Here is a 15,508-nt window from a genome sequence, read left to right as displayed (position 1 = left end):
TCAGTGGTTTTTGTGTTGAGAGGCTGTGAGATGTCATCTTTCACATTAGACACTGATAACCGTTTCTGGTTTGTTTGTAGCCCTGAGCTGAGGCTGATATCATTTGTAATCCTCCATATTGTTAGGATTTTCAGTGAATTTGCCCTTGTACCTCCCTGCTAAACAAACTTCTTTTCCTGTTACTTTTTGGACAGCATGAGAGACAAATTTATTGAAAATGATAAAGTGAGAGTTGAATAATATTCACGTCTTGTGTAGACTGAAGTGAAACATTCTAGATTTGTTATATGAAGCTATGATACTGAAGTGCATATCATTTGGGGAATTGCCATATTTGAATCAGTTTCACATACAAATTAAACGTCTCACATCAAAGAATTCTTAAAAGACATGCTTCTTAATTTCTTATAATGATAGGATTCATTTAATTTCTTACCTGACATCTTATAGAACAATTCTTAGCTTCTGTGTTTTCTGCTCTGACTAATTTTTATGCTCATTTTACCTGGGCTGTGAATGTACCTTTGTTATAATATTTTTAGAGCAGCAGTTGTGCGGCTTCTATATTTGAATGTGATATAATTTAGTAATCCTTGGGAACCTAGCAAAGCATCACATTTAATTTTCTATTAGATGAAAGAAACATGGAAAGAGAATTGGTGATGGAAAGAATTGCTCAAAACACAACTAATCAGAGCTGATCCCTGAGGCAGAAAAATGCAATTTAAAATGAGCTTCCTTTGTATTTCTACTATTTGAAGAGTGTTGAAGAGACGACAATCAAGAATATAGTAACAAGTAAATAATAGTAGTTATATATAGCAAGCTCAAAACTGCAGTATTGGAATTAGGTTCTTTGTGCCATAACTTTTAAATTATTCCAGCACCTAAAAGACTCAGTTTTAATAAAGGACAATGGTAATTTGATTTCTTAAGAAAAACATTTATGTATTGAGCATGATTGTGTTTTACTCTTCCCAAATAAAAATATCACTTAACCCTTATAGATATGTATATATATCCTCTGACCCCAGCAGATGCTTACATGAGGTACAGAAAAGGGGACTTGCCACAACAGTTGACAGAACCTAGAATATATATATATGTCTGGCTTGGTTTCCTCTGCCTGGGATGGCCTCTCCCTCCATCTTTGTCAGGTTTCGTTTGTGGTTGCCAGAGGGAAGTAGAGAAGCGTGGAGAGAGAGTATGCATCTCTTTCCAGTATGGCTGCTAAGAGTCCTGGCAGCAAACCCTACATTGGTAAAAAGACATTTGTTAGAACAGCGTTACTCATCTCATCATCATGGGTAGATTCTACATTGAGGCCTCTGCAGGCTCCCGGTATCTCTTCGTCGTACCACCTTCTCTTAGCCGCTGCCACCCAGTTGCCCTTGGTGAACATTGTTGCTTGATGAGTAGTCAAGAACCGTAATTCAGAGGCTAATTCTCTGATACTGAGATGACATATGAATCCACTGTCTCTGCCGATTCCAACAGTTTCTTTTCTTTTTTTTTTTTAATTTCAGTAAAACTAACTCAAATTAAAAGTATAAAACTAATTGTGAAGTCTTGAAAGGCTGTTACTCAAAATGAAACCTGACAACTTATTCATTGGTCATTCTAAGTGTATGATAATGGTGTTCTGATGTTCTTCTTTTCCAAGAAGGAAAGGATGAATCCAGCTGTCGGGATGGATGCTGTCATTTCCAATATTAATTGGTTTCCCAAGCTGATAAGAGAAAGACTGGAAAGTGAAGCTTTTCAAAGGGGACTTTATAATTTACAGTACTTAACACATGGTACACTTGAATTGGGATAATTCAAAGATGGTTTATTTATTTATTTATTTTTTATAATTTTATTTATTTATTTATTTTCCCCAAAGCCCCAGCAGATAGTTGCATGTCACAGCCGCACATCCTTCCAGCTGCTGCATGTGGGACACGGCCCCAGCACGGCCGGAGAAGCGGCGCGTTGGTGCGCGCCCGGGATCCGAACCCGGGCTGCCAGCAGCGGAGCGCGCGCACCCAACCGCCAAGCCACGGGGCCGGCCCAAAGATGGTTTATTTACAAAGGAATGATTAACTACAAGGGATAGTGCAGTTACCCAGGGTTAGTAATAGTGGAGTTGTTCTTACCTCTCAGTCTGAAGAGAAGAAGGGGGATGGGATGGGTGTGGTTCCTGGAATCCAGAGGGAGCTACATTTGGGAGGCTTATTAAAAGGGGCAGTGCCATGGATGGTGGAGTTGGCACAAATGCAGGGGGCCGGGTTGGCTAATCCATACCTGGAATTGCCATCTGTCCTCGTGAGGACAAAATGTTGTCCCTTCCATGATCAGAGAGTTCCAATGTAATCAACCTACCATTGAGTGGCCAGCTGGCTCCTCCAGGGAACGGAGCTATATGAGTCTCAGTGTTGGCCTTTGTTTATGGCAGGCTGGGCACTTAACAGTGACAGTAACCAAGCCAGCCTTGATGAGTGGAAGTCCATGTTGTTGAGCCCATGCATAGCTTCCGTCCTTGCCTCCATGCTGCATTGTTTGTACACAGGCTCATTGAGCAAGCACCAGAGTAACTGGTGAAAAATGTTGACTGACATCCACAGGATAGTTCTGCTCTTCCAGCTGACTGTTGATGCCTTCTGGTGGGTATGTATGTGGATAGATTATGAATGTCTTTACCCTTTATTCCTATTCCAAGAGCTCCATCTATATCTCTGTCCCTCACACTTTAATTTTTTTTACATAGTTTTGTCCTCTCTAAGTTTTTTGACCTCCTGGTCAGCCTATTAGCTACTGCCTCTAAGTTAGTATAGATCCATTTCTTAGTCCATCTCTCTCTGTTTATAGATGTATTGCCCAGAATTCTGCCCACTTGGAGGATTTCCTTTCACCATTGTCTTTGTGGGCCACCTTTGAGTGGGGTTGCAGTGAAGTGTCCATGCACTTTCTGCTGATGCTTAAATACCATGCAGATCCGTACGTGAATCAGCTCTATGCTTTTGCCTTCTGAGAGAGAGGAAATATAGAACTCCCTAGGAAGTCATGGATGTGGGTTGAGGAAGGGAGAGGCAGCTGATCAGTGGGAGCAGATATCATGGGAGTCTGAGCCACCTGCATATGGAGTGAATGAATCTACTTGGCTTGGGCTCGTACATACCATTTCAACTTTAAAATAAGATGCTCCTGTGAGTAACTAATTTTACGGTAACATCCAGTTCATGATGGGCGGGTCAGGTCCCATAGTATTCCAGGGTCAGGCATTCAGACTCAACCAGGGCCCAGTGGTAAGCCAGGAGCTGCTTTTCAAATGGAGAATGGTTGTTGGCAGACAGCAGGACAAGGCCTTATTCCCAAATCCTAGGGGTCTGTGCTATGATTCTGCTACTAGGGCTTGCCACAGGCTTTATGCAGCATCCCTATCTGCCACAGTCAGTTCCAACAGCATTAGGTCTGCTGCGTCTTAAGACCCAACTGGCAGAGCCTCTTGCACTTCAGCTTGGACCTGCTGCAGAATTCTTTGTTGAGCAGTTCTCAAAATTGGCAGCCTTATCAATCATCAGTAAATGGGTTGGAGCCTCTAAAATCCAAATAGGCTCACCAATCATTGGACCTCCTTATCTTGGTGGGTAATGCAAGGTGCAGCAATTTCTCTCTTACTTTAGAAGGAATAGCATAACATGCCCCAATGTAATAGACAGTGAACTTTTGCAGGATTTCTCTCCGGTCCTCTGGCATGCAAATTAGAATGCTGCTCACCAGGTCCTGTTAGCATAATGTCATCAACATAATGGAACAGTATGATGTCCTACAGATTATCAGGATGATCAGGGTCCCTTTGGACTGTATTATGACACAGTGGGAGACTTGATAGAGGGGCAATTCAGTAAGTAGAAACTGCTTCTGATGTCATTTACTGATTGGAATGGAAAAGAAAGCATACCAGTGCCAGGAGTTGTGTTGATTTGCTTCAGTAAAGATGCCACATCTGAAACTGCAGCTACAATAGGCATCATCACCTGATTAAATCTGCCATAATTTGAGGTCCTTCTTCATGACCCATGTGGCTTCAGCACTGACCTAACAGACAAGTTAAATGGTGATGTGGTAGAAATCACTGTCCCTGCACCTCTCAAGTCTTTAGTGGCATGATTCCTAGTCATTGATCCCTGTGGATATGGTTTGCTTTGGTTTACTGTCATGGGTGGGCAGGCAGGATAGGTGTTCTAGTTCCAGGGGCTTCTGCTTTGGTATTTTCTATTCTAAATAGTCCTCAATCCACTGGTCAGGGGTCCATTGTGGGAATCCTGCCAGTTACTAAGTGTACCTTTTCTCATTGTATGTTCTAGGATTAGGAAAATAACCAAGGATGGGTCCCTGGGCCCAATGGACAGATGCGAGATAGATTTGGCTAAGATTCCATGTAGCACCCGACCTTGGTAGGCTCCTAATCTGACCACTGGAGTACAGTGGCATCTTAGGTCTCCACAGATCAGCCCAAGTTCAGAGCTAGTATCTAATAACTTCAAAGGGTCTATATATTTCCTTTTTCCCAGTGCTTGGTCACATGGTAAATGGCTGAGGACAGCTGGGGAAGGAAAGTGTTGGGGAAGATTCACTGCGTTCACCTGTGGCCACTTTGTAGGGGTCTCTTTTAAAGGGACCTCTGGCTTAGTCGGAGGAGCTCCGGGTCCATGAACCAGCTTGGACGTGGGATCTGGCTAAGAGGCTGTGAATCCTTGATATGGGAACTTTTGTTAGGTTTCTGCCCAGTAGAAATTTTCTTACTATATGTCAAGTGACAACTTAGTAGGCTGATTTGATGGTCAGTTTACCATCGTCTCCATTCTAGTGGGTCAGAATACTCTGATCACCAAATTGCACTGTGACTCACTGTGGCGCTTGTGCCCCTCTTGTGTCTGCAGTTAAGTGCTGCCTTGGTCTCTACTGTTGCTGAATCCAATTATTCCCATTGTGATCAGAGAACCCAACTGCATCATCAGTATTTTCCACTCTCATTTTTGGCCTGTAAAGGGTAGCCACCTTAGAGCTTCTCAAAGATGATGGTGCCTCCCTCACGAAGGCATGTTTTTCAGGCCCACCTGGGAGGGGTGGTTTAGGGGGTGGCTGGGCAGATTGTACTTTGTAGAACCATTCCAGTGTTTCTAATTCCCTGAGCTTTCAGGCTCTGTCCTCTGTGGCAGTGGTTCTCAACCTTAGAATTCCTGGAAGCTTTAAAATTCTGATGTCCAGGCTATATCCCAGTCCAATTAAACCAGAATCTCTGGGGGTGGATACTGGTATCTGTAGTTTCTAAGGCTACTCAGGTGATTCCAATGTGTAGACAATATTGAGTCCCAGAGTAGTGATTTCAGTGTTGTCCTAGACCTTCAGCATCACTTGGCAACTTGTTTGATATACACGTTAGACATGCAAATTCTCGGGTCCCACACCAGACCTGCTGAATGAGAAACTCTGAGGGTGGAGCCCAGCAATCTGTGTTTTTACAAATTCTTCAGTGATTATGAAGCACACTGAAATTTGAGAACCACTGCTCTACAGTATGCTGGGGAAATCTAGCATTTTGACCCCGTTAGTGTTTGACCATCATTAAGGCCATATTTCCTTTGGTCAGCCTAGTCAACTCCCACAGGCTTGAATCTCTGGTTTGCCAGGTGAGAGACAATGTGAATGTGAGCTGCAGACTTGCTTTTGGAGACCTAGTTTCATTCTCAGGGAAGATTTTTTCCCACTGCTTCGTTCAGTACTAAAGTCTCAAGATTCTTTATCATCCTCTTTTGCAGGCTGGTTCACTTCTTATTCATACATCCTTGGGGTCTCAGCTGAATGTGAATAGTCTCCTATTGGATACCACACTATGGGCAGGCCCTAGGGTTTGTCTCGTGTTCCATTTCAAAAGGTCGTTTCAAGGTCACCGAGATTTAGCACATGCCCCCAGGATTAGACTGTCTTGAGTGCTTACTTATTTCTTTGTTTTTCTGTTTTCTGTCCGTTTTCCTCTTTTCTGTCTATTTTTGGTCTTTGAGGTTTCTTTAATTTCTTGCCAGTTCAGCTATATATTTTATAAAGATTTTTAAAAATATTTTCCCCAGCATTTTTTGTTATTTTCAGTGAGAGCAATATTCAGGATATCTTGTCTGCCATCTATCAGAAATGGACAAGAGAATTTTAATAGTTAATCTGGTTTCAAACTACAGATTTATTACAATTTGACATCCGATTTCTTAACTTAATCTGCATGGCAAGATTTCATCAGTATTCTTTTCATACACTGCTTTTCTGGCGGTTGGTGCTTTGCAATCCTGGTGTCAGTTCCATGACATAAATGTTGATGGCAGGTCTTAGCTGCCACACAAATGATCTTCTCCCCTAATATATGGGTACAATAGTTTACTGACTGTTTTCTTAATGATTATTTTAAAGTATGAAAACTCGTTCATTACTATAGCTAGAGTGGTCTCCTTGAATTGAATGATTAGGGTTCTGTCTCAGGATAGGCTAGCTTATATTCTGGTAATGAAGACCATTAAAATGTCATAGGCTTAATAAGTCTTTTACTGCAGGCCTAAGTGGCTCTGAGGGCAGCTGACCTCAGCATTTCAGGCGGCTTCCATGTTACATGGCATCTCCATCCAGCGTGTTGATTTAAAGATTCCTAGGGCAGGGGAAGAGAGTATGGAAAATTGCACATACATTATTCCTACTTTCAGCCAATTGGCCAGAACTAGTCACACCGCCCCATCCAGCTCCAGTGGAGCTGAGAGATATTTTTATGTGTCCAGGGAGGAAGGAGAACTGGATAACACTGGTACTGTCTACTACTTTTGCAAGTTGACTCTGCCTAACTTAAGCATAAGAGGAAATGAGCAAGGTCAAAGGCTCCAAGAAAAGGTTTGAAACAGTCAGGACCTGGCAGCTCCAGAAGGCCTCAGGAGCAGGACCCTCTTGGAGTCTTACTTGGGGCCACTGCTAGGATGAAATGAGTGACCTTCATCTCTTCCTTTACTCTGGGTCATTCCATTCAAGGTTCAGATTGGTGAGCAAGAGCCTTGCTGAGTTGAGGTTGTGGCCTTGCCCTTGACTGTACCAGACTGTGGGATGAAGGATATTTCAAAAGGAGCCAGGGACCCTTTCACATTCTGTATTTGGAGGGCAGAATGCCTGTTTGGTCATCCCACAAAATAAGCACAGTACAGTAAAGGTATTTCCCCAAAAGGAAGTTGAGTGGTGTTAGGTAGAGGGACTGGATGATTGGTGACCAAAAAATGACATATTTCTCTTGCAGTTGAAATTTTTTGACATCTAATTAAAACAAAACAAAACCCAGAAAGTTGATAAAGTTTGTGTACCTAGTGGTTCCAAACTTTTCATATGACTGTAAAAGACTGTATAAGAGATCTACTTATACATTTTATTTACTTTTCCTGACAGTTCATTATCTTTCATAGAGGGACTTCACCAGTTATAGGTTGTTTGTTTAACATTTAGGCCTCAACAGGGAAGTGACAAGAGAGCAGTCCTTGCTGCTTCTCCCTGATTATCTCGTTTTAGGAGTTAGATACCAATTACAGATGCCAATTTGAATGCAGTTACCCAATCAACATGCAGAGAATTAGAGATTAAAGGATACATCCACAGAAGATAATGTTAAAATTTTGATGTCAAGATGTGACCAAGAGAGCTTACAGACAATGCTGCAACATTGCAATAACATTTTCAGTTATAAAATACAGAACAGATTTCTATTCTCTTGAAACAAGTGTACCCTCTTTCTGCTCCTGCATCATTGGCCTTCCTTTATCTGTCCAGAGTTCATTCTCTCTCTGTCTCACTTTTTAAACCAACACTTGTGAAAATGAGGGTTTGAAGTTTCAAATCTGCAGATGTGATTTTACTTGCCAAGGCTTAATCAGAAATACAAGATCCAAAGGAATCTAAGATTTAATACAAATAAAATTTAAGAAAGAATTATAAGGCTTATGATGCTCTTATTTTGTGTGCCCTAGCTATGTCTGGGACATTGAAAGTGGAGTTCTAAGAAAGAAAAGCCTGGACAAAGTGGTATCCATTAGAATTGTCTGTTCATTTGAGGTTGTGAAATGCCTTTTACTTCAGGGGTTAGGGAAGAATACTGAGCAGTATCTAATTTAACAGAGTGTTTTGTTGCTGTGATGACTGCTGTTGTATCTCCCATTGGGAGTAGTTAAATGGGCTTAAAAAATGCCCCTTTGGCCTGGTAAAACACTGACCGAATAGGAAATGCCAGATACTTGCTGGATCTGGAGTTTAATTCGGCTTCTATTTGTAGTTGTTAACTGTGTACCCATGAACATGGACATTTAAAAACTATATTTTGAGTGCTAAGAGCGAACAAATTATATCTGTTCAAGAATCAGAATACTAGTTTTATAACTGCAGAACTTCCAAGCCTTGGTGTTCTTAATTCGTCATCTTCCTACTTTTCTGCCTTTGACTTAAGAGACTCAGTCCTTAGTGTGTGAGATTAGAGCACATTTGACCTTTTAATGTGAATCTGATGGCTTTAGATAGAGCTAACAGAGGCCTGGTTCCACCTTGTCAAAGTTGTTATAAAATGGGTTTTGATTTCAAAGTAGTTTAGGAAATAGCAGTACAATCTTAAATTATTATTTTGTAGTAACCAACCAACCAGTCATGTCCATGGTCGCAGAAGGATAGTTTCCATTAGGGTAATAGAACTAGTGATGATGTAGATAGGCCTCAAAGCATAATGATGCTAGAAATAAGACTCTCCAAACGTCCCCATTTTTCTTTACTTAGATTTTTCAAAAAATGCACATAATAGTAGCATAATACTTGAATATCTATCCTATTTTTTTCTCTTTTGGTTTCAGTGTTAGAAGGCCAGGCAAGTTTTTATAGACTATAGAAAAACATGCATAAGAACAATATCCACATATTACTTGGATTTATGAGTTTGAAGAACTAAACAAATCTATTTTACCTTTTTTGTTTTGTTTAGTATTGGCATTTTTGAATGTCATTGTACCTAGATCAACAAAAACTTAGTTTTCTTCTTTGTTTATTTGTATGTTTGTTTATTATTTTTATAGTTTTCCTTTTTAATGTTAACATTTCTTTAAATTTTTAAAATAGCAAGTGGTAAATCTATACAAATAACATTGAAGAGAAGCATTACCTGTTGTGTACTCTTTAATGCTATCCAAATTTAACTTTTCCAAGCAAGATGTCAGGTTGCCGTGGCATCATTAGTGTAGATTATATGATGTGTGTCTGTTTACAAGACACTGAGCTCCAAAGCAATTTCTGTTATGCTGGAGGCAGTTCAGACAGTTTTATCTCTTTAAGGGTCTGCAGCATTAAAATGTTTTTAATTTCCAGTGACGCTTACATACAAAATGCCAGTGAATTATAGAATGAAAAAGTGCTATAAATTCCTGCCACTAACTTTGTGAAGCAGAAAGCTGGATCTGGGTTTTGAATTTAGTATGAGGCTGACTTTTTAAAAAAAATTAAACCTTTTATTTTGAGATAATTATAGATTCACATGCAGTTGTAAGAAATAATACAGAGAGAGACTGTGTATACTTCATCCAGTTTACCCCAATGGAAACATCTTGGAGGACTGTAGTACAATGTTACAACCAGGATATTGACATTGAAACAGTTAAGGAGCAGAACAGTTTCATCAGTCAAGGATCCCTCATATTGTCCTTTTATAACCACACTTCCCTCTGTCACATGTTGCCCCCCCATCTATTTTCCATTTCTATACTTTTGTCATCTTGAGAATGTTGTATAAATGGAATCATATGGTATGTTGCCTGTTGGGATTGACTTTTCTCATTTAGCATAATTCTCTGGAAATTTGTCTAGGTTGTTGCATGTGTCAATAGTTTATTCCTTTTTGTTGCTTAATGGTATTCCATGGTATGATTGTACCACAGTTTGTTTAACTATCTACCTGTTGAAAGACACCTGGGTTATTTCCAGTTTTGACAGTTATAAATAAAGCTGCTATAAACACTCATGTACAGGTTTTTGTGTGGATGAAAGTTTTCATTTCTCTAGGATAGAGATAAAGTCTCAGGATCTAGGGCTAGGTAAAGGGTAGACTTGCCGCTAAACCATGGTTTCTCTGGGATCAATGCTCAGGAGTACAGTTGCTGGGTCCTACGGTAATTGCATGTATAGTGTTTTTGTTTTTTGTGTGTGTGTATGAGAAACTGCTAAACTATTTTCCAGAGTGGCTGTACCATTTACATCCCACCAGCAATATGTGAATTTTCCAGTTTCTCTCCATCCTCAGCAGCAGTTGGTGATGTTACTATTTTTTATTTTTGCCATTCTGATAGATGTGTAGTGATATCTAATTGTGGTTTTAATTTGCATTTCCCTAGTTGCTAATGATATTGGACATCTTTTCATGTGCTTATTTGCCAACTGTGTATCCTCTTTGGTACAATGTCTCTGTGCTTTTGGTGTCAAGTCTACTCTTTATCTAGTCCTAGATTCTGAAGACTTGATCCTATGTTTTTTTCCTAGTTTTATGCTTTACGTTTCAGTCCGTCATCCATTTTGAGTTAATATTTTATATACAGTGTCAGACTTAGGTTGAGGCTTACTTCGTCTTTTTCCTATGGAGAGACAGTTGTTCCAGCACCATGTGTTGAGAAGACTGACTTTCCTCCATTGGATTGCCTTTGCATCTTTGTCAAAAATCAGTGGGCCATACTTGCGTAGAGCTATTTCTGGATTCTCTGTTCTGTTCCATTGATATGTCTATCCATCTGACAGTGCCACACTGTCTTCATTACTGTAGCTATATAATAAGTCTTGAAACCAGGTAGAATAATTTCAACCACTTTATTCTTCTTTTTCAAAATTGTTTTGGCTATTCTAATTCTTGTGCCATTCCACATAAATTTTAGAATAATTGTGTCAATATCTGTAAAAAAAATCTTGCTGGGATTTTGATAGGAGTTGCATTAAATCGGGCTATCAAATTGGGGAAAATTGGCATCTTTACTTTGTTGTCTTCCTGTCTATGAACAAGTATATCTCTTGTTTTGTATTCATTTATGAGATGATCAGTCAGCAGCGGCCACAAGGCAAGACAGAAAAGAGGCTCAGGAAAACAAAGTTTATTATACTCACAGGTCCTAGGGACAGGCATGGCATGTCACACAGGTCAACATGGAAAATAACACACACACACACACACACACACACACACACACAATTCATCTCACCATTTACTTAGATCTTCTTTGATTTCTTTTAAATAACATTGTGTGGTTTCAGCATACAGATCCTATACGTGTTTTGTTAGATTTACACCTAAGTATTTCTTTTTTTTGTTTGTAAATGGCATTTTTAATTTGTTTCCATGTGTTCATTGCTAATATGTAAAAATATAATTGATTTTTGAATGTTGATGTTGTATCCTGTGACCTTGCTAAACTCACTTATTGGTTCTAGGAGTGTTTTTCTGTAAACTCCTTGGGATTTTCTATGAAAACAATCATGTTATTTGCAAATAATTATCTATTTCATATTGGGTAAGTTGTGATAGTTTGTGTTTTTTGAGTAGTTGGTCCATTTCGTGCAAGTTGCTAAATTTGTATGTGTAGAGTTATGATGTCTGCTCATTTTCTGCCTAGTTGTTTTATCAATTGTTGAAAGAGGGGTTTTAAAGACCACAACTATAATTCTGGATTTGTCTGTTTCTTCTTAGAGTTCTATCAGTTTTTGCTTCACATGTTTTATAGTTCTTTTGTTTGGTGCATACACATTTAGGATTGATATGTTTTCTTGGCGGGTTGACCCTTTTGTTATTATATAATGTTTCTCTTGGTCTCCGGTGATTTTCTTTGCCCTGAAGTCTACTTTATCTGATATTAACACAGCCATTCCTGCTTTCCTTTGATTACTGCTTTCATGATATGTATTTTTCTCTTCTTTTACTTTCAGTTTGCCTATATGACTGTACTTGACGTGAGTTTCTTGTAGATAGCATATACTTGGGTCATATTTTTAAATGGACTCTTGTCTTATAATTGTTACATTTAGAACATTTAAATTTAATGTAATTATTGATATATTTGATGTCTGCCATTTTATTTTTTATTTGTTCTTGCTGTTTTTCATTTCTCTTTTCTTTTTACTGCTTTCATATGAGTTACTGAACTTTTTAAAATAATTCTCTTTTAATTTTTTATAGTGTTTCTGAATGTATCTCTTTGTATAGATTTTTAGTGGTGGCTCTAGGTATTATATATCTAACATGTATAATGTATGTGTTATCTAGCTTATCACAGTCTATGCACGTCATCATTTTATAAGTTCAAGTGAAGTATAGAAAACTTACCTCCTTTTTCAACTCTTTAACTTGCCTCATTTTAATATAATTGTCTGAAATATATCCTTTAAAGACATTTAGAACCATACCAGGCATTTTTATAATACTTGCTTCAACCATCAAACATATTTAGAAAATTTAATAGGGAAAGCCTAGTGTATTTACCTATATTTTTGCCTACCATGTTGTTGCTTCCTTCCTGATATTCCAGCGTTCTTTCTTATATCGTTTTCTTTCTCTTTTGAATACTTCCTGTAGTTATTTTTTTTAGGGTATGTGTGCTGGTGACAAATTGCTGTTTTTGTAGGGGAAAAAATAGCTGAACATTGTTAATTTCAGATGGTTTAATGTAATCCTAGTGGGTGATCAGTAAAGGTCGAAGGAAAAGGAAGACTGTATGTAGAAGTCACCTGCCACAAGGGCTGATGTGGTGTATATGATTTCTTTTTCCTCTTCAACCACCTTATTTAGAGGATTCACTGTGTGTAAGGCAGTGGGTAGTGGGAGTTACACATTGTATATCCATACAGGGGAGTACTACTCAGCAATATCCATACAGGGGAGTACTACTCAGGAATAAAAAAGAACGAACTATTGATACATGCTACGTGGATGAATCAAGTTCATTATGCTAAGTTAAAGAAGCCAGACAAAAAAGAATACATAGTATATGATTCATTTACATAAACGCTAGAAAATGCAAAGTAATGACAGAAAGTAAATCGCTGACTGTTTAGGGAGGAAAGAAAGGGAGTGGGATGGAGAGATGGCCAGGGGGAAGTTCAGGAAATACTTGGGGGTGTTGCTATCTTGATTGTGGTGATGATTTCACAGATGTATACATATGTCAAATGTATCTAATTGTACACTTTAAGTATATACAGTTTACTGTATGTCAGTTATAACTTAATGAAGCTGTTTAAAAAAATAACACATCAACAAGTGTTCCTCCAGTGTGTGAGTATTGTGCAGCTACCTCATGTGCAGCTCTGACTCATCCACACTCTCGTTCGCAAAATGAGACCATTGACTACATGCTTGGATGTGGTAGCATTATCAAATTGCTCTGGAAGTTTTTAAATGTTTACTTTCAGTTTTTATACTTATATCTTTGTCGACAGTAAGAAATGGTCTTGTCTGTGCACCACACTTTCAGTCACACTGTTTTAGAGCAGTGCTTCCACACTATTTTATATACATTTTTTTTTCCATCTCAGAATGGGGCCATTCTTTGTGTATCATTTTGAAACCATTCTACCTTACTTCATGGTCACACTATGATATGAATAACCTTTGTTCTGGTGTATGGATTCTGGCAATGAGTGTGTGTGATTTTCTTAGCATGACTCCCAGAAAATTAACTAGATCTGATAAAATATGCTGCTGAATTCCTATTCTCAGATTTTTGAAGAAATCATTTAAAAGTTTAATGAAATGTGAGAATTTTTCAAACTTGAGTGTGCTGGCGTGTACTAGGCATCTGGCCTGGTAAAGTCTATGTTCAGGTCTTGGCTGTCCGAGTGAACTGGTTGGAGAGTTGCTGGACCTCTCTCAGCCTCAGTTTCCTGTCTTTAAAGGTGATCCAGCTATTCCACTGCTGGGTATTTATCCAAAGAACTTGAAAACACCAATGCGTAAAGATACATGCACCCCTGTGTTCATTGCAGCGTTATTCACAATAGCCAAGACTTGGAAGCAACCTAAGTGCCCATCAAGGTGCAAATGGATAAAGAAGCTGTGGTATATATACACGATGGAATACTACTCAGCCATAAGAAACGATGAAATCCATCCATTTGTGACAACATGGATGGACATTGAGGGTATTATGCAAAGTGAAATAAGTCAGAGGGAGAAGGTCAAATACCATATGATTTCCTTCATAAGTAGTAGGTAATAACAACAATAAACAAACACATAGCGACAGAGATTGGATTGGTGGTTACCAGAGGGGAAGGGGGGAGGAAGGAGGGCGAAAGGGATAATTCGGCACGTGTGTGGTGATGGGTTGTAATTAGTATTTGGGTGGTGAACATGATGTAATCTATGCAGAAATAGAAGTATAATGATGTACACCTGAAATTTATACAATGTTATAAACCAATGTTACTGCAATAAACAAAAAATTAAAAAAAAAATAAATAAATGTAAAAAAAAAAGAGCAACAGTTGCCTCACACAGTGATACAGTGAAACTGCTTGGTAACTGATAAGTGCTATATGTTATGTAAGTTTATTTCACTGGATATATTTTTACCTTGGTCTGGGAGAGTTACTATTTTTTTCAGGAATAAGGCCCATATTTTGAAAATAAATTGGAAACTACTTCTTAAAAATGGAAAATGAAATACAGGTTAAAGAACTGAGAGATAAATATGAAATAATATATTTTTTTCCTTTTTTAGGCAATTACTCTCTTAACTGAATTAATCAGGGAAAACTTCAGGAACAGCAAGTTAAAACAGTGCCTTTTACCAACCCTTGGAGAGCTGATCTATCTTGTAGCCACCCAGGTGAGACTGTCTGATTAACTCTATCGCTGTTTGACATGTTCTGACGTATCCTGGCTGACAAGTATTAATATCCTATAAAAGTTTTTTGACTTTGCCCCTTAGAGCATGCCTCAGGAACTTAGGAGAAATTTTACCTCTGGAGGAGAGAGGCTCTCAATGTCTTTCCGTTTCTTTCTCTTTCCCTGCCTGCCTCTTTTTTGTGCTCTTTCTCCCAGTGCCTCTTTTCCTTTAAAGTATAGGAGATTCTCAGGCCATATTTTAAAACCAATGGACCGAAAATCCCCAAAGTAGTCCCTAGATTGCTGCTGTCTTTGACTCCTTCAGGCAAGAGGAAGCCATTGGTTGTCCAAGTATAAAAGCTCCATTTCAGTTTAAAACACTTTGTGCAAATATTGCAGTTAATATGGCCATGAAAATTTTGGCTGCAGAATTTGACTTCTTGTTTTTAAAATTGCAATATGGAAGTGGTATTGGATTTAACAGAGAAAACTTAATATTACATTAATGTGACTTTTAAGAATATTATTGAGTAGATATGGGTAAGTTATGAGTTATTTCATTTCATGTGATACTCTGAGAATTTTAAATAAGTACCAGTAACTTATAAATTAATC

The 15,508-nt window shown here is 38.6% G+C and overlaps 1 protein-coding gene across 5 annotated transcripts in view; it reads left to right on the top strand.

Moving 5' to 3' along the window:
- Window positions 1–15,508, top strand: part of ULK4 (unc-51 like kinase 4) — a 530,581-nt gene that overhangs the window by 69,647 nt on the left and 445,426 nt on the right. For all 5 annotated transcript variants that reach the window (XM_058555650.1, XM_058555625.1, XM_058555632.1 and 2 more), the window contains exon 18: window positions 14,787–14,894. In XM_058555650.1, the coding sequence (XP_058411633.1) occupies window positions 14,787–14,894 (108 nt within the window). The remainder of the gene's footprint in view (window positions 1–14,786; window positions 14,895–15,508) is intronic.

This window comes from Diceros bicornis, chromosome 2 (assembly GCF_020826845.1).
Source record: "Diceros bicornis minor isolate mBicDic1 chromosome 2, mDicBic1.mat.cur, whole genome shotgun sequence".
Classification (NCBI taxonomy): Eukaryota; Metazoa; Chordata; class Mammalia; order Perissodactyla; family Rhinocerotidae; genus Diceros; species Diceros bicornis.
This window is presented reverse-complemented; position numbering and strand designations above follow the sequence as displayed.